The following is a 20,609-nucleotide window of genomic DNA, read 5'->3' on the forward strand; positions in this document are numbered from 1 at the left end:
TGCTGCCAAAGTCCATATCCGATAGGGATGTGCATTCGTTGAGAACGAAATTGCCTAATTCGTCCTGGTTCGAATTTTTCCCAAAATTTCGGGAAAAAATTGTTTTCGGGTCCCCCCCAAATTTCAAAGGCCCGAACCGTGGGAAATACGATATTTCCGGCGGTGGGCCGAATATCAGAGTCCTGATTCTCTCTCACCCTGACTCCTGTAACCACCTACTCTTTGGCCTCATCTGCATAATTACCCCTCTGCATTCTATTCAGAATGCAACAGGAACCATTTTCCCCTCCGGTTAATTTCCTTGTCGTCCCCATGCCCCCCCTACCTCACTGAGGGTTTCCATCAGTTTCCCAACTGCTCACATATTAAATTCAAGCTTCACCTGGTCTTTCAAAGTCTTGTACTATTTCAACCCTTATTTCTCCTTGCACTCCTTCCTGTATCTTCTCTCAATACATGCATTTCCCTCTTAACTCATTTTTGCTCCTATGATCACTTTTGCTTCTAAGTCTTTGGCTTTGCTTTCCATTACCACAGGGAAATATTCAGTTTCTTTAATATGCGCACTCTTCTGACCTACTGTGCTATTCCAGCAAATACCTCCCATCTCCCCACTCATATTGTAAGACCTATGGGGAAGGGAATATCCTTGTTTATTTAACCTGTACATCTTGTACTATACATTAATTGCATCTATGTAATGATATATCCACGTTCACCTTGTACTGAGCCATATACTATTTCAACACCATTTCATATTACAGTCAAACTGCCCTGAAACAAATTTACAATTGTAAAATAAGGCAGATTTCAATAGACTTTTATCTAACAGAAAACACTGATATTTAGTGGCAGATAGGGCAGATATGTCAGGAACAATGGTGCACAAAATGACTGGTATTCTAGAATGTGGACACATTATTTAGGGCTAAATTAAGAAAAAAGAAAACTGTATACACATTAATAGTAAACAAGACAAATTAAACGCACAAGGATGCAGACACTCACCTGAAGGGACAATGGGTTATTTCTATCCTGAGCCTTCGTCCAGCAAGAGACAAGCTTTTCTACATTGCCAGCACAGATATAGCACAGACATGCCTGTGCCTGCAGAAGGCTGTCCGCTTCATTCTCCAGTCTAGCACCCAGCAGATCTAAAGAATACAAGTGAATACACATTTTTATGTTTTGTTGCATTTATAACACTTTTTTGGACTCTTTACAGAAAATATCATGCGTGCAATGCTACGCATTCTATTAAATTCAAATGTATTTTGATTTATGCACACAATATTAAACTTCAGAAAATCCAAAACCCATAAGACCAATTAAAATGCCATACATTTGAAGCAGAATTCCACTTTGACAGTGAATACCACACAAACCAAGCAAAGGGGTAAAACACAAAGGATTGATATTTAAAAATAAAAACCAAAAAAAACTGGGCACCTAAGTTGGTGTCAATTTTCAGCTACACTATTTACCTACATTTAATCTCCCATGTTAGGCATCTAGTTCTGAAAATCAGTGTTAAGCTCCTAACTTGTCTCTCCACTCTAACTCTACTCCTGTAGCAACCCACTTGATCAGAACCTAAATTTAGCGACCTAATGAAACTAGGAGACTAAATTCAGGTATTCCGGCATAGTAAATTTTCAGAAGGGCCAATTTAGAAGTCCTAACTCCAAAACCTGCATACTTCACAGCGCAAAAATATATATATTTTTTATTTTAACCAAACAGGCACCATCTATGATAAAGATGTACAAAAGCAAGAGATAGTCATGAAGCATTATTATTCAATTCCTTATATGTTCTTAAAATCAAAATCACTGCTCCATTTACTTAACTGTGTGAAATGGATATAGTAGAAAAGGAAAAAAAAAAAAAAATATATATATATATATATATATATATATATAATCTTTCCTATCAGTTTCAGAAACTCTGCATTCTTTATTTTTCTAGATTAATTTTCTGAAGCATTTGCATATAAATATATGCAAATTTATCTCCTGTATATTTATTGTGGGTATCCTAAAAACCTGACTGGCTGTGGGGTCTTCAGGACAGGTTTGGGTAGCCCTGAGCTATACCCTAGGGCAAGTCCAGCTGAGACAGCGTTTCTATGAAATTGATATTTAGTCCTGTTGCTTTCATGCATTCTCATAAGGTTTTGAATGGGCTGCCATCATCTCTTCTTTTCTTCTGAATTTTCTGTATTGGTATGGTATCACCCTGAAGGGCAATACAGACATGCCACACAAGGTGAATGTTCACAGCAAGGCATTATATTTTACAGACAGTAGCATTCATAAGCATGGTACTGTATGAACAGCAATAGGGACAACAAAACAAGAAAAAAATCCAGTGGGGGGGGAAAAAAAGGTTCATCAGAACATTATGATGATCCAAACTGGGGGCAATATTATGGCTGCATGCATTACTCTAGATCTCTTTATCTTTAGTTTCTTCATAATAGAACCATGATGTTCCTCTAACATAACTTTTTGTATTACATAAAAGTTTATATTATAAAGATTTCTTTCAATGGAATTAATGTCCCCAGTGACAACTCATGATATGAATCTGGAAAGGAGAAGACTCAGGGGTGTAAAATAAGGAACAGTTAGCCGCTTAGCTATAATTCTCCAAGGCAAGCAGGATGGCAGTCCTCGCATATGGGTGATATCAGATGGAGCCTGACACAGAAATTTAAGTTCATAGTTTCAAGAAAGTTTGGGCATGCCCTACTAGGTATGTACAGCATGTTAAACTATCACATGTCCATGTGGGGGACCCGGAGTCTCATCTTTTTCTGTGGAGCTCACAAGCGACAGATCATCTCTCTCTCCTGCTTGCTAGGTAACGTTTTGCTTCCCATATTTGCAGCAATCAACTTTGCAGGGCCCCGTGGTCTTTTCTTACCCCCCCTTTACTTGCGCTTTAGGTAGATTTTCAAGCCTTTATAAGCTTTTTCTCTTTTTTTGGTAGTTGCATGGTGCACTGGTTCTGGTGCATCGAGGTGGCAATTGGTCAGTTTCCCTCCCCATCATTGTGTCATTTTATGTCTCAGAAGAAAGCCAGCAGCTTGAGAAGTGTACCCCTGTGCAAAAGGATCATATCTATCACGATCTTAATGATGGTTGTGTTCCTTTGCCTGGGGGCTGACCATAATGTCTACGGATGTCACGTCCGTGTGATTATAATCCCTAGAGGGCAGCATTCCCAGCTTGACTTCAGAGAAAAGCACTTCAGGATTTGCAAGTCTGGCCCACTGGTATCAACTGGCGTTCTCTACAGCCAGTCCAACATTATGGAACTCCATCCCCCCTAATCTCAGACTGGAACCATGCTTATCAACCTTCAAAAAAAGACTAAAGACCTGGATATTCTTACAAGCATTCCCGGACTCCAATTGATTTAACAACTCAACGTCATCCCTCAACTCCATCCACTATCGTTAGCCTTTTTTGAATTAATAATCTGTCCTTTCTCTTCCTTCTTCGCCAAGTTCTAGTCTCCCTGTTAAATGTAACTGCATTTTTCCGCACCATTGTTATAGTTAATGTTTTACTTTGCACCCCTGTTCTATGTGAACCAGCATGATGTGATTGCTATCTCGAATGCCGGTATATAAAAATCCGAAATAAATAAATAAAAATAAAACACTGGAAGAACTGACATCGAGGGACCCAAGAGCTGCACTGACCTCCTGATGTTGATGCTGGCAGTACATCAACATCAGGAGAATAAAAGCCAGACAGGACCAGGGAGAGAGACTGTTATCTTCCTCCCTCCAACTGAAAAGAGTGAAAGTTCAGCCTCTTTGGTTCCAGCATTAGAGAGCTCTGGTGATATGCACTGGGTGAAGGCCAAGAAGCATGAACAAGTGGGTGCTACATGCATATCATTATTCTGTTGCTATCTGAGAATGATAATTATAAAGTAAGCAATTACATTTTCTCTGATAGCAACAAGACAAAGATCCAAACAGATGGGAGAACTATTATGGGTTGTCTAACAATAAAAGGGAAAACAAAAATACCAGCAAGATGAGCCCACAAAAAAAAAAAAAAGTCTTTGCTAGAGGGAAAAACTATCTTTTCTACTTTTTTTTTTTTTTAATTTGAAAGATGGGACAAAAACAGGAAGAAAACCCTGGAAAACCAACAGAAATCAGACTCTTGGAGGGTAGAAGCTGGTCTCTATTCTACAGAAAATGTACTTTCTGTTCTATAAGTCCAACTCTGAATCCCAACAGTGAGATAAATGTGGTTGTCAATTGTGTAGACACAGCTTCATGCTAGAGCCTTGCAAATCTCTTTGAAGAATGTTGACCTTAGTTTGGGCAACAAATACCACTATCACCTTGACGATATGGACTTTTGACATGCCTTCCATTGTCAGGACTACCAGGATATAATAATGAGAAACGAAACCTGTTACTCTTGGGCAGCAGGTGTACAAAGCTTGGGAAGGCTAAGTATCTCCAAAATTGCCTGAAACCTTGCATGGGTTACAGACATGATGCCCAGGGGAGCCCATTCTTTTTTTTTTTTTTTATTTATGCATTTTCAAATTATACAAGACATAATCTTGAACAGAAATATGGGACAGAGTAAGAAAACAAATAATAAAGCATCACAAAACTAGGAAAATTTAACACTCATGTCCACAATACAAGTCCTCAATTTGAGAGAGATCCAATCCCCAACCAAAAGAAAAATGGAAAACAAAAAGGCGATAGTCATTAAGCAATCATCTATCTGTAGGGAACAATGAGTATGTTTACGACTGGGGGTTGCTGACCGCCCTAGGAGTTTTCCCAATCAAAAACTGAGCTTTAAGTACAGCCAAAACGATTAAACCTCGGTGTAGTTTGCACTTCTTTATTAGTTTTAGTACCCATGATGGCTACAAGAAAAAGAACTGCCAATTTAAAGGAATTTGCATTTAGTAAAGTACCACCTGAGCTGCTAGCAGAAGATGGCGACCAGGGCGAATGTGAAACCGGGAATTCGAGTTCTCAGCATGTGGAAGCATAGTCTATGCCGCCTCTCACCGAATCAGCAGGCTCGCAAGTCTTGCCCGACTTACCAACCTGGGCCGAACTTCGTGAGTGGTTCATCGAGCTTTGCGCAGACATGCGCCAGCACAAATCAGATTTACTCATCTCAATTTCTGAGATGAAGGAGCACTTATCAGCATTGGGCCACCATGTCGACGATCTCGACATGCACACAGAAAATCATGGTGCAGCGTTAAGTTCTCTTGCGGTGCAAAATAAGGCCTGGAATACTGAACTTGCAGTGCTATCTGAGAAGATCAAAGACCTCTAGAATTGCTCTTGAAGGTCTAACCTGCGGATTCGGGGAATCCCAGAGACCGAGGAGTTCCACAACTGCACTGAAATTGCTGTGGCAGTTTGCAGCTTTCTTCTAATGAATAAGCAAAACCACGAATCAGTGTTTCAGGCCTAGAGACAAGTATCAAAATCGAGAGGACCCACAGAACATTGGGGCCTAGACGGGACAACAAGCCTAGAGACATAGTTCTTAATTTGCACAGCTTTACCCAGAAGGAGGAGATCCTTAGAGTTGACAAAGGGAAGTTGGTCCTGGAGGGGCCTGGAAATCTCAATTTATAATGATCTTGCGCCCACCACTTTACGTAAACGATATGGCTTGCGAGAAGTAACCGCCACACTGCAATCTGCCAACATACAATACCGATGGCTCTTCCCGCTCACACTATTTTTCCCAATATAATGGTGCTGCATACAGGATCAAAACATCAGCAGAAGCGGCAATTGCCTTCAAGCAGGTGGGACGGGAGTTTGTCTTTTTGGTTCCAGCTTCATTACTATGACGTAACCCCCTGAGCCGACCCCAAGATGGCAGCGTGCTGCCCAGGGAAGACGGAGACTAAGGTGGCAACTGAATAAAGATGATGTGCCACTCTCCGATCAATGCTGAAATTTTTTTTCTTCTTTTCTGCAAGTTAGGCCAGAGATTTTATGCTGAATTCTACATTACCTAAATGCTTCATCTACTTTTGGTATTCCAAATTTTACCGTATAGCCTTTGGGTTATTTACATTGGTATTTCAAGATTTCTTAGGAGAGGTTTTTGTATTTTATATGCTTTATCATCTATTACTTTGATAGAGGGGGAAGGGCTGGGATCGGGGTTTCATATTCCTGTTTTCACTCTCATGTCTGCATGAGAGTGAAAACATCCCCCCCCCCCGATGAATCAAGAAACCTTCTTGTTCCAGACTGGTAGATTACTTATTTTATATGGGGAGGATTTTATCATAATGGGGGAAGATTTTAATCTTACACCTTGCTCTGAACTTGATAGTTCCTTTTCCCATACTTATTTTTCGGGACCTAGGAATACATTGCACTCACGTATGGAAGACTGGTGCCTTGTTGATGCCTGGCAACAATTTCCCTCAGTCTTGTTCCTACACTTTTTATTCTATGGTGCACTCCACTTATTCTCGTATTGATTTTTTTCTTGTTAATAGAACTTTACTACCCAGACTCCGTGCAGCGGGCATAGGCTCTATAACATGGTCAGACCATGCTCCTGTTTGGTTGGACCTTCTACCATCCTCAGGAGAGGGTGGGATGCGCCACTGGCGTTTGAATGAGTCCCTGCTCAGTGATGAAGTGTTTGTCACTAAGTTGCAAGACTATCTACAGAATTACTTTTACATGAATTCCCAACCCTCTATTATCCAAGGAATCGTTTGGGACTGCTCCAAGATGGTAGCTAGAGGGCTTATTTCCCACATAGCGTTCAACAAATGCGAAAGAGAGAAGGCCCGAAATGCCCTTTTAACGGATATCAAATCTTTATCCCGTCAACATATGCGCAACCAATCCCAGTGTATTTATCATACATTAATAGCGACTAAAACAAAATTACATAACCTGGATGATAATCACATATCGCATCTTTTAGACTTGACTAAACAAAATTATGAAGGGGTGATAAGTCAGGACTGCTATTAGCACAACCCCACCAACAGCTAAAAAGCCGCAAAAGCTAAAAAGCCGCAAAAAACACAAAATTTAGTCACCAAAATCAAGGATGTGCCGGTGCTAGCGAGATTGAAATTTCTATTCTACATTATATAGCAAGGATACGTCTATAACTGATGTAGACATTCTAGAATACTTGCAGTCGATCTCCCTGCCGACACTCACTGACGCTCAACAACAATTCTTAGATACCCCATTACTATCGCTGAAGTCCAACATATAATAAAAACCCTCAAACCTGGTAAGTCCCCAGGTTTTGACGGTTTTACTAGGGCTTATTATCAGAAATGTTCCTCCACTTTAGCTATACCTTTAGTCAACTACTTTAATTATATATGACAGGGGGGAAAATATCTCCGAGCACTCAAAAATTGCAGGGATATTCTTTCTAGCAAAGACAGGTAGAGACCCTTCCTTATGCGAGTCATATAGGCCCATTTCATTAATCAATATGGATTTGAAAATATTGGCTAGGGTCTTAGCTTTACGATTAAATAAATTTTTACCCTCTTTTGTCCTCTCCGACCAGGTGGGATTTATCCCACAACGTATGGCCGCCGACATAATCAGGAAAATCATAGATTTGATATTTTATTTATTTATTTATTTTTAGGTTTTTATATACCGGAAGTTCCTGTATACAATACATATCACTCCGGTTCACAATTAACAGAGAAAACTATCGCCGGGAAGGCGGTTTACATGGAACATACATGGAACATGGAACATATGGTATGTTAGGTTACTAAGGAGTAATCCATATCATATGTTCATATCATATGTTCATATCATATGTTCCATGGAACATGGAACATATGATATGTTAGGTTACTAAGGAGTAATCCACAACGCAAGGTATTGAGTGAAGCAATGAAAATTCCAAATACAAAAAAACTTCACTATACAAAATTGACAATCAACTTTTTGTGTTTCACTACTCAGATGTTATAAAATGGAGGAAAAAAGACCTCAGAGCCTCATGTTTGTTCTATAAAGAACATTCAACATGTACGAGGTAATTGTAATCACTGGTCTTTGGAAAAACCTCCAACCATCCAAATTTTAATTTAAATCTTGGGTTTTCCAAAGACCAAAGATTACAATTACCTCGTACATGTTGAATGTTCTTTATAGAACAAACATGAGGCTCTGAGGTCTTTTTTCCTCCATTTTCTAACATCTGAGTAGTAAAACACAAAAAGTTGATTGTCAATTTTGTATAGTGAAGTTTTTTTGTATTTGGAATTTTCATTGCTTCACTCAATACCTTGCGTTGTGGATTGCTCCTTAGTAACCTACCATAACCTACAAACAATAACATGTGCGCCAAGATCTGGCGACTTCGCGAGATAGTCTCCGCCAACAAAGGCAAGGTGATCGCTTGATCCCTGGGCAATAACACCCAGGCTTGAGCTGTGTTGAAGCTGGCATCTATGAAGTTCAGATGCGGGGGAGGGAGCAGCTGGGATTTGGGGTAATTGATTAAAAACCCCAAGGTCTCCAAGATTCGAATGGTGGCCCGAAGGGACTGCAGCGCTCCCTGTCTGGAGGCGCCCTTGATAAGCCAGTTGTCCAGATAGGGAAAGACTTGCATGTGCTGCCTCCACAGATGCGCAACCATCACCGCAAGGCACCTTGTGAAAATGCGGGGTGCAGATGCCAGTCTGAAGGGCAGCACCCTGTACTGAAAATGGTGTTTGTCCACCACAAATGGGAGATATTGGTGGTGGGCACAGGAAATCCCTATGTGAGCATAGGCATCTTGTAGATCGAGGGAACAAAGCCAGTCCCCTTGGTGCAGGAGGGGAAATAAGGATACCCAGTGCGACCATCTTGAACTTCTCCCGTGTGAGGAACTTGTTCAAGGCCCTCAGATCCAAAATTGAGCGAAAGCCTTCCATTCTCTTCGGGATAAGGAAATCCCTGGAGTAGAATCTGCTTCCCCGCTGATCAGGAGGTACGGGTTTGACCGCTCTGGCCATTATGAGGACGGAGAGCTCCTTGAGAAGTATTTCCTGATCCCTGGAAGACTTCCAAGATAGACACGGGGGAGAGTCTGGCAGGGTCTCCTGGAAATGTAACCAGTATCCCTGGCGGATGATGGACAGGACCCACCGATCTGAGGTAATGGCTCTCCAACGGTTCGCGAAAGACCTCCGATCAGAGGACCCACCGCTGGCTGCACTGGTGACTGGCTTAAACTCCTTCGCAGCCAGTAAAAAACCTGTGGCAGGGGTCTGATGCGGTGCTGGCTGAGTTCTGGGGACATGCTGTTGCCTAGGCCGAGACCTCGGTCCAGGCCTCTGAGGTTGTGCCCTGCTTGCTGGAGGGTAGTACTTTCTCAGATGGTAGAATGGTCGTCGAGGACCCTGCCTCAAGGATCTTTTACTTGAGGACTGGGGGTCTGAGGTGCTTTCTGACAGATGCTGCAAGGTTTCGTGATGATCTTTGAGTTGCGCTACTGCCTCCTTGATTTTGTCTCCGAAGAGATTCTCTCCAGTACAAGGTAGGTCAGCGATACTGTGCTATACCTTGGGCCGGAGGTTAGAGGCTCTTAGCCAGGCCATCCGACGAGCCCCAATGCCCACCACGACCACTCTTGTTGCTATCTCAAAGACATTATATGCAGATCGAACTTTGTTTGTTGCATTCCAATCCCTGCTGCACAATTTTTAGGAAATTCTCCTGAAATTGTTGAAGGAAGCGGTCTGCCAAATCCTGCACCTGCTTCCAGAGATTTCTGGAATATTGGCCTATATATAACTGGTAGCAAGCAAAGCAGGCTGCCAACATGGATCCCTGGAAGACTTTGCGGCCCAGGGCATCCACGGCCTTGTGCTCACGCCTTGGGGGGGGGGGAGGGGCAGGCGGGAGACATGGTTGCGGGACCTTTTTGCTTTTTTATGGGCGGACTCCACAACCACAGATGGGGTGGGAGGTAGCGCCTCTTGAACCCAATAGATGGTTGCACCAGGTAAACTATTTACTGGAGGGACTGAGATTGGGTGTTCCCAGAGTCTGCTAACCAAGTCTTTAAAGATATCGTGGACTGGGATCGCGACTACTTCTTTAGGGGCATCCATGAACTGAAGGATCTCCAGCATCTTATGCCTGGATTCCTCCTCAATAAGGAGCTGGAAAGGGACTGACTCCACCATTGCTCTTACAAAACCTGAGAATATCAGGTCCTCTGGAGGGGAGCAACGTCTCTCCTCTGGAGGAGAGGGCTCCGAAGGTATATCCTCAGAGTCCTCAGAGGAAGAGACAGAAGGCTTACTTTCCCAGGGGTTGTACAGGGTGTCAACTTCACTCCCTGCTGACACCGGTGCAGGAGCCTGAATTACAAACCTGGGCCGGGGCGTCGGGGGCACAGATAGCCCTTCAGGCACAGACAGCATATCTGGCCCTGGGGGCATCGTAGGTACCAAGGGCATCGATGGTGTCACGGGCACCAGTAACCCGAGGCTTGGTGGCCGTGGAATCAGTCCGCGGGGGGGGGGGGCCCACTGGAGCTGATGGCCCTTCCTCAGAGAAATCTTCAATGAGAATCGTTTCTGACTGTGGTCTCATCTGTGTCCCTCCTGGTAGCAAGGGCTCCCAGGGTATCGGCACAGGTTGCATCGGCAGTGCACCGAGGAGGAGGTCCAAGCACTCCAGCAACAGTGCTAGCATGGATGGTGCAGGCTCCAGCGGTGGTGGAGGCACAGAGGCCAGCGGCTCGATACCCTGTAGGGCTCACCCCACCAGATGCACCCTGCACTCCAACTCCTCCTCAAATGCTGTCGATGACAGTACAGCCTGAGGAGGAGGCGGTGTAACCTGGTTTCCTCGGAGCCCTGAAGGGAACCAGTGCCCAGCACCGCCATCAGTGGGGACTGCCTCGGGCCCTTGACTTTGACAGGCGTTGACGCCTCGTCGGTATGGGGCTGCTTTGAGGGTGTTATGGGCAAAGCCGGCGCCTTCCTGAGCTTGGAGCCATGAGAGGAAGGTGACCGATGTTGGTGCTTCCTTGGTTTCCACCATTGCTTGGCCTGGTCTTTCCCCGATGCAGAGGATGACGACGATGACCCAGACCTAGAGAGGGAAGAAACAGATATGGGCCAATCCTCAGCACCTACCTCCAAGCTGGGGGATTGATGAGGGAAAGGACAAGACTGCTCCAACACCTCCAGGGTCTTCCTTGCCATGGGGTGTCAACACCCCCGACACAGAGGTCAAAGAATCTGACTTCTTGGCCCCAAACAATTTGTTGATCTTATCCAGGCATGCTCGACGACCATTGGGTGTCATCTGAGCACAAACAGAACAGCAGTGCACATTGTGTGAGGCCCCCAGGTATAGGACACAGACCTTGTGGGGGTCTATCATGGACATACTCCAAGGGCAGTGGGGGCAGCGGCGGAACCCCGAGGAAGCCATCGAGAAAAATAATCGCTGGGCAGTTGATGGCCGGAAGCCAGAGAACTGCACAGTTGATAATCAACTGCAGAGAACGCAATTAACTTACCACATCGCCTCTAACTAAGGCCAGGAAAGATTGAGGGACCTGGCATGGGTAGAAATGAGAAGAGACTCGAAGTAAGCTTTTTGAAAGGGAAAAAAAAAAAGAGCACGAGCTTCCTGTCCACGAGGCAACAGCTCCGTGGAAAAGAAGAGACTGAAGAGGGACCCTGCATGGATAATGGCATGCTGGGAATGCTCAGTGTGCTCTAGAAACTTTGATAGAAGTTCTCCGTGCCGGGCTCCGGCTGATGTCACCCACGTGTGGGAGTGCCATCCTGCTTGTTCTAGGAGAAATAATAGTCTTGTGCTTGAGACAGTAGAGACAAAAACATCAGAATTCAGCAAAAGTGTGAACCTTTAATTGGAGGTCAAGAAGAATCTACTGTAAGAAAAGAGAATGGAAATCTGAGATGGTTGCGTGTAGTTTATTTATTTTTTAAGTGTTTGTGTGTGTGTGTGTGGGGGGGAGGTTGCTACTTTTAAAATAATGAGTCAATATTGTATGAAAAGATCGCCCTTTCTATTAAAATAATCTCATAACCGGGTGTGCTGTGAATCATGAAATGTGATGTGTTTATAAAATGATTTTCTTCATTTACTATATCTCCCTCAAGAAAGGGATGTGATCCCTGAGGAGTGATTTCAAGGCACAGGCTATTTGGCAGCCAATTAAAAGTTATTTTAACACACTGTTTCCTAAAACATTAAAAAAAAACCACACAAATAAAACCTGAAAGCTAGACTACAGCCAAGCATAAGCATTAGCTTTCCAAACAGGTCTATAAAAATGTAACCATGCCCTGTTATACTGCCTCAGGGATTACTGCATACTGATTTGTGAGTGGCTCACTGGGAATTATAACCAAACTCATTCTCATAAATAAATGCACTTTACCTCAAATTGAAGTGCTTATTTAAAATGTTTCAAAAACAAAATTAACTTGTCAACCAGGAAACCAAATTAAAATAAATGCTTTACTTTGCTGTCCTCGATGCACAGTGCTTTATTTAATGTCAGGTCTCCTTAAAGGACTGGCCACAGCTATCTGACTCTGTCCTCCATTAAATGTAGCCTCGTAAAGGAGTTTGCTCCGAGGAAGGCTCCTTTCACCATTTGCTAAGAAGTCAGTGCCCAGAAAATTTAGAAAGGGAGGAGCAGAGCAGAAAGGAAAATGAGAGATGGTGGTGGTGGGGAACATGCAGGCCCCTTTTTAAAACTCTGTATCCTCCTATGTATATTATGTATGAAACCAAGTCGAATTTCTTATTCTTCTGTGTAAGACAATTGTGTGTCCAGTTTTTGCTTTAAAAAGACTGTTCTGTAGAAAGCGGGACACCAGGTCACCCCAATCACAGATCAATGCATTAATCACCAGATCAGGGATCAGAAATTCCTGGCACATGTACCAAGGTCTGGCACATGAAGACTGTTAGTATGCCACCAGGGAACAAAGGCCTTGAGACAGAGAGTCTAGGCAGCCAGCAGAAGCATCAGGGTCAGAGTTGCCAGTGAGAGTCAAGGAGAGGAGACTGAAAGTCTGGAGACTGCCCAGTAAGGGGTGAGTGGATGGAGGAGAGTTCTCTCTCCCCCTCTCCTTGCCTGGCACACCAACATCTTGCAAGTAAATATTGCAGCATAGTCGGCACTTTGCCCAAAAATATTGCTAACACTGGCACTAGAGTAAACATCTTCCCAAAATAGATTTGGTGCAAGGTCTCCCAAGGTAAAAGAGGAAAGGAATACTTACAGCATCTGTATACTAGAAAGCTTAGCTCATCAGTCTGTGTTTAACAGAGATCCAGGCTACATCTACACATTTTACTGGCTACAATTCTTTAAAAGTTAACTGTCAACAGGGAAGGTTTCTTTTATCATCATGAGAATCAGGTATTACGTTTGCCAGCTCACAGGTTGCCCCCGCGAGTTAGCTCACTCACTCAGTGCTGCCCAGCCACACTGGTATTGCTGCTCTGCTCAGCCAGGAACGCCGTCACCATCATCATCAGGGCCTTCTAGGCATGCGCACACAGCGCACGCCAACCTATGAAGGCTCTGCAGTAAGAACAGATTTTCCCAGCTTTCCCTGATGACATCACACGGTTGGGTATTTAAACCCCGGCTGAGCAACACAGGAATGCCTCAGCAATGGGTCACCTGCCTAGCAGAGTGAGCTGCTGCTCCACAGTATCTCCAGCCTTGCCTTTGCCTTTCCAGCCTCACCTAGCTATCTCATTCCTACCCTCAGAAAGGTTCCTGGCTTTGACCTGAGCTTGTACTCTCATTACCCTTGCCTGCCACCTGCCTCCAACCTCAGCCTGGCCACAGATCTGCTCTTCTGCCTACATCCCAGAGACTGCCACATAAGACCTGCCGGACCCCGGACCCAAGGGCTCAACCAGAGAGGAAAGAGGTTGGGTACAAGTGAAAGCAGATTTGCTTACCTGTAACAGGTGTTCTCCTAGGACAGCAGGATGTCAGTCCTCACATGTGGGTGACATCAGATGGAGCCCGGCAAAGAAAGCTTCTGTCAAAGTTTCTAGAACTTTGACTAGGCACACTGAGCATGCCCAGCATGCCCTAATCCATGCGGCCACACAGGATCCCTCTTCAGTCTCGTAACATAGAATTACGATAAAAAAATAACCAAAAAGAGAAACCCAATTCTGTGGGGTGTTGGGCAGTTTTCATGAGGACTAACATTCTGCTGAACTAGGAAAACACCTGTTACAGGTAAGCAACTCTGCTTTCTCCTAGGACAAGCAGAATGGAAGCCCTCACACATGGGTGAATCCTTAGCTACAGGCTGTTCCCCAACACAAAAAGGGACCAACAAGTACCAACCAGGTGCCAATGGGCACAATAACCACGGTACTGTTGGTAACAGAGGGGGGGAGTCAGCCTAAACCTAAACAACCGGCCCTAGGGTAGGGAGAGTTGGGCTCTACACCTCAAACAGAGTCCAGAGGACAGACTGGCCAATGCTACTGTCACATTGGCCATCCTTATCCAGACAGTACTGCGATGAGAATGTGTGGAAAGAACTCCACATTGCAGTCTTGCAGATCTCCTCCACGGGAACCGCTCGCATGTGGGCCACGACATTGCCATGGTTATGACAGAATGAGCCTTGACATGACCCCCAAGATGCAGCCCTGCCTGGGCATAAGAGAAGGGGATGCAATCTGCCAGCCAAATGGATAATGTCTGTTTGGCAATGGCAACTCACAAGCTATGCCTATCAAAAGAAATAAAAAGTTGGGAGGACTGTCTATGGGTTTCTGTCTGCTCCAGGTCGAAGCCTAAGGCTCTGAAGCAATCCAAACTGTGCAGTGTTTGGCAGCATTGGTGTGAATGGGGCCTGAGAAAAAAATACTGGCAGGACGACTAATTAATATGGAAATCAGACACCACCTTAGGCAGGAACTTGGGGTGCATACGGAGGACCACCCTATTGTGATAAAACTTAGTGTAAGGTGCATAAGACACTAAGGCCTGGAGCTCGCTGACCCTGCATGCTGAAGTAACTGCCACCAAAATATGACCTTCCAGATCAGGTACTTCAGATCACAGGTATTCAGCGGCTCAAAAGGAACTTTCATCAGCTGCGCGAGCAGCACGTTGAGGTCCCAAGACAGTGGGAGGTCTTAGGAGAGGCTTCAACTGAAGCAGGCCCCGCATAAAGTGAACAACTATGGGCTGTACAGAGATGGGCTTACCCTCTACACCGTGGTGGTAAGCGCTAATTGCACTGATATGGATCCTAATGGAGTTGGTTTTTAAGCCAGCCTCCGACAGGTGCAGGAGGTAAACAAGCAGTTTTTGTGTGGAGCAGGAGAATGGATCTAGTGCTTTCTGCTCACACTACATGGAAAGCCTCCTCCATTTTAGCCCACAGGCCATTCTAATAGAAGGCTTTCTAGAAGACACTAGGACCTGGGACACATCGGCAGAGAGATCAAGCAGCTGTAGGTTCAGCCTCTCAACATCCAGGCTGTGAGCGCCAGGGTCTGGAGGTTAGGATGCCGAAGTATGCCTTGATCCTGCATGATGAGATCTCAGGAAGTCCCCAGACTGATTAGTTTCCGGAAGGATAACTCCCGAAGGAATGGAAACCAGACCTGTTCTCGGCCAATGAGGAGCTATGAGGATCATAGTCCCTTGGTCCTGTTGAAGCTTCAGGAGAGTCTTCGTTACTAGAGGAATCAGAAGATATGTGCACAGAAGACCCTTGCCCCAAAGGTGAGCAAAGGTGTCCAAGACTGGTTTCACCATCTGTCTTGTACAGGGAACAGAACCGATTGACCTTCCTGTTGCAGGGGGATGCAAAAAAGTCCACATCTGGGAGTCCCCAAAGGCAAAAGATCCGGTTTGCTACCCCCTGGTCCAGTGACCACTTGTGAGATCTGATGGCAGGACTCTGACTGCTATCATGTTCTCTGTTCCGGCTAGATACACGGCCCTGAGCACCAACCCGTGGGACAGGGCCCATGACCAGACCTGGACCGCTTCCTGACACAGGAGGTACCAATCCCGTGCCTCCCTACTTGTGACGTACCACATCGCCACTTGGTTGTCTGTTTGGATCAGGACAATTTTGTTGGACAGTTGATCTCTGAAAGCCCATAGAGCGCACCTGACTGCCCGGAGTTCCAAGAAGTTGATTTGACACTGCACTTCCTGGGCGGATCATGGACAGAGTGCAAAGCCCTTCTACATGGGCACCATACCCAGGGTGGACGCATCCATGGTGAGGACAATCAGGGAGAGCCTGAAACAAGACTCTCTGTTCCAAATTTGAAAGAACCCAACACAAGGACAAAGAGTCCCGGAGGGATGGAGTAATGCGGATGTGATCCTGAAGGTTCTGCATGGCTTGGCGCTACTACAACCTTAAGGTCCTTTAGACTCTGCATATGTGCAAACGTGCCAAGGGAGTGATATGGGCGGTTGCGGCCATGTGGCCCAACAGCCTCAACATAGGGTGAGGTGAAACCTGCTGCCTCTGTTGAGTCACCGCTTCCAGGAAGGCCTCGGCCTGAGCCGTGTCTAGCAGGGCTCCTATAAAGTCCAATTGAGGTGATGGGCTGAGCTGAGACTTCGGGTAGTTGATGAGTAATCCTGGTGACACCAACACCCAGATTGTCAAGTGCAAGGACGGATCTTGCCCCTGCCCATGACGCATTCTTGACCAGCCAATTGTGCAGATAAGGGAAAACATGCACCCCCAGTCTGCAGAGGTGCGCCCCCACCACAGCCAGACACTTCGTAAAGACACATGGGGCTGACACTAGCCCAAACGGCAACAATCTGTACTAGAAGTGCAGGTTTCCCATCACAAATCTGAGATTCTTCCTGTGACCTGGAAAGATCTTGATGAAAGTGTATGAGTCCTTTAAATCGAGAGAGCATAGCCAGTCCCCTTTTTGCAGGAGGGGAATCAGAGTGCCCAGGGAAACCATCTTGAACTTTTCTATATTGAGAAATCTGTTCAAGGCCCTTAGGTCTAGGATGGGATGGAGTACCCCTGTTCTCTTTGGTATCAGAAGTACCAAGAGTAGAATCCTTGCCCTCTTTGCTTTGGTGAGTCAGGCTCGACCACTCTGGCCATCGAGAGGGCAGAGAGATCCCGAAGCAGTACCTCCTGATGCACTACTTGCCCCCAAGACGGGCATGGAGGAGAATTTGAAGGGACGCCAATAGGTTCGATTGGTGCCTCTGGCAATGAACAAAACCCACTGGTCTGAGGTTACACTGGGCTACCGGTTTGCATAGAAGTTTGGGGGGGGTGGTGTCTAGCTTCTCGGGTATGGGTGGCTAGCTTATGCTGCCTACGTTCCAGTCCCGGGATTTGTCTGGGGTGTCAGTTGGGGTTTGGGAGCTCATTGCTGCCTGGGACAGCCGTGAGAGCTCACCCTCTGAGAACAGGAGCAAGAGGGTGGAGGATAGTATTTCCTTTGGCGGTAGAAAGACTTCCTCTACCAATGTCTTGTTGACCACCTGGCTGAGGAGGTCAGGTCTGAAGTGCTGGCAATGTTGCTGGAGGGTCTCATGGTGATCCCACAACTAGACCACCATGTCTCTCACTATCTCCGAAGAGAAATCCGGTCAGAAATCAGAGGCCATTCTGCGGGCACAGATTCCCGCTGCAGAAACTCTCACTGCCATCTCAAAAACATCATAGGTGGAGCGTATATCGTGTTTCCTGCACTCAAGGCCCTGTCGCATCAGCAACATAAAGGTGTCTTGCTACTGTTGAGGCAGCCGTTCGGCCGCCTCCTGCACCTGCTTCCATAGGTCGCTAGACTATTAGCTCATGTAGAGCTGGTAGGACAATAAGCATAGCCCCCTGAAAAAAAAACTTTCCTCCTGAGGGCATCCAGCACTCTGTGATCCCATCCCAGGGGTGCAAAGGTACGGGTCCGAGAGCGCTTGCCTTCTTGACTGGATTCAACCACTAACGATTGGTGTGACAGCTGACGCTTCTCGAATCTGGTAGCCTGTTGGACATAGTAAACCCCGTCCGCCTTCCTGATAACAGGAAGAACTGTGAGGGGATGCTCCCAAATCCTCAACAACTCAAAGATTTCATGAACCGGGACCACCGTGATCTCCTTAGGAGCCTCCACAAACTGGAGGATCTCCAGCATCTTGTTCTGGGCATCCTCCTCGTCATTAATTGAAATGGGATTGCCTTCGCCATTGCCCATACCAAACCTGTGAAGGTCAGGTCCCAGGGGGAGACCTCCTTTACTCCTCTAGAGGAAAGGGTCTTCTGAGGAGGACTCTGCAGTGTTATATCCCCAGGGATCATAAGGTGCCTCATCCTCACTGTAATCTACAGGGGATGGAGCCCTAGGTGCTCGGCCTTCGTCCAGGGGCATGCGGACCGGTGGCGGCAAAGCTGGACAGGAGACTGCAGACTGTGGTAGTGCCGCCGGTACCTTCGGGGTCTCTTCCTCAGAGGAACAGGGGACGACCACCGCATCGGTTAGGGGAAGATTGGTGCCCCGCTAAGCACTGATGGCTACCCAGGAACTAACGCCAGCTGAGTCGGTAGGACATCGATAAGCACAAGGCGCTCCAGCAGCGGTTCCAGCAGGGAGAGCCCGGGCACCGATATAGTTGGTGCCACCAGCTCATTGTCCCGGAATGCCCGATTGACCACAGTTGGATTCTGCCTCTAGCTCCTCTTCGAAGGTTGCCGGTGTCAAAACGGACTGGGAGATAGGAGGTTGGCCAGATCCTCCTTGGAGCCTCGAGGTCACTTGGCGACTGACACCTGGACCGGTGGAGACTGTTGCAGATCCCTGGCATCGGGCACTCGTTGCAAGAGTCACTTCGGGGGCATCACAGCAAGCATTGGCACAACCTGAGCCTGGCACCATGCATCGAAGGTGTCCGGTGCTGATGCTTCCTTGGCTTCCCTTGGTGCCTGGTCCGATCTTTCCCCAGTGACGAGGTCGATGACAATGAACCTAACGCCCTCAACCTGGAGGAGACAGACAGCAGTTGGTCCCTGGCACCCCTATCCACTGATGGCATTGATGGAACAGAGGGCCCTGCCAGTGTCGAGGGCTTGGTGTCCAACAGTGTGGTTCCTCAATCCTTCAGCATCAATGCCATTGATGCTGATATCGATGGCTCGGACTTGCCTGCCCCAAAAGAGCTTCTCCATCTTTTGAGGTAAGTTTAACATCCCTTCAGAGTCATTTGGTCACATGCGGCACCCTCTAATGTCATGCGATGGCCCCAGGCAGAGGTTCCCACTTCATGCGGATCTGTGATGGGCACTGAGGGCAAAAAACCAACGAGGCCATGATGACATGAGCTAAGAGGGGCGAAGAACAACACACGGAAGCAGTGGGCATAGAGGCACCGCTAACAGGAGAACAAAGCAAAAAGAAACTTACTGAACCGGCGAAAAACCTGACTAGGAAGCAAGGGGAACCGAAGGGGGGCCCGAATCGAGAAAAACTGCAAAAAAACACATCAATGAATTGGTGCAAAGTTTTCCACTGACACTTTTTAGCTTAACACAAGCTCACAAACCATGATGCAAAAGCTCCATGGAAAGAGAGAGGGACACCTCAGGGATTAGGGCATGCTCAGTATGCCTAGTCAAAGTTCTAGATATTTTGACATAAGTTTTCCATGCTGGGCTCCATCAGATGATGTCACCCATGTGTGAGGACTACCATCCTGCTTGTCCTAAGAGAAATTCCAGTTCAGTCTCTCTACGGTCTGTTCCGCCAGTTGTTGGTGAGGACCTACAGGGCCTTCCCTGTAGGTGGTGTCAACCTCACCCAAACATAGGGGTCCACAATCTTAACATTATTTCTTCCTAATCATCAATTTCACAAGCTGTTTTCATATTGCAGAAATAGTATGTAATAAAACAACATTCAACTTATAAGAGGCTAGAGCAGATAAGCTTTTATGTAAGTTCAGCATTGCATGGTCTTCCTCTTCCCAAGCAGATTACCAATGCTGTGTTGCCTATTGCATTAATGAAAAATAAAATTTATTATAAAAAGATACATTTACCATTGGTGTAGAAACCAATTCAAAAAGTCTTCTTACCACATAGCCCAGCAAACTCATCTGGTCTGGCATAAGTTAACACAGCAGCTAAAGCCTCCCTCCAATTCTGCAAGTCGCATGACTGAACAATCTCCTGCCAGTTCTTTGTTACCACTGCAGTGATTAACTTGAAAAGAAAGAAGAAAACATTAGGTTACTATGCTTTTAGCCTCAGGCAGTACAAAGTTTGCCATGTACTTCATATAACAAAGATATTGGAAGTCAACAGTAATTTTGCTGTGACTAGGCCAAAAATTCAGCACAATTTAAGAAAGGACAATCTATAAGAGGGATAAAAAATTAATTTTAGGAAATAACTGTTTCAGGGAGTAGGACATGTCCATTCATAATTGGTCAGAGATATTTCCTCAGTTAATTTCACATCTGGCTGACAACATACACTGGAAAACATGCATATGTAGAACAAAAAAACATTTAAATTCCTTTCTGTGGAGGCCTTTAGGCCCCTAT

At 45.8% G+C, this 20,609-nt stretch overlaps 1 protein-coding gene across 12 annotated transcripts in view; it reads right to left on the reverse strand.

Annotated features, from left to right (window-relative positions):
- SEC31A (SEC31 homolog A, COPII coat complex component) overlaps nucleotides 1–20,609 on the reverse strand; it is a 236,320-nt gene that overhangs the window by 100,421 nt on the left and 115,290 nt on the right. For all 12 annotated transcript variants that reach the window (XM_029598987.1, XM_029599022.1, XM_029599015.1 and 9 more), the window contains exons 17-18: nucleotides 20,139–20,265; nucleotides 1,009–1,154 (exon numbers count right to left, since the gene is read on the reverse strand). In XM_029598987.1, the coding sequence (XP_029454847.1) occupies nucleotides 1,009–1,154; nucleotides 20,139–20,265 (273 nt within the window). The remainder of the gene's footprint in view (nucleotides 1–1,008; nucleotides 1,155–20,138; nucleotides 20,266–20,609) is intronic.

Source organism: Rhinatrema bivittatum, chromosome 1 (genome assembly GCF_901001135.1).
Source record: "Rhinatrema bivittatum chromosome 1, aRhiBiv1.1, whole genome shotgun sequence".
Lineage (NCBI taxonomy): Eukaryota > Metazoa > Chordata > Amphibia > Gymnophiona > Rhinatrematidae > Rhinatrema > Rhinatrema bivittatum.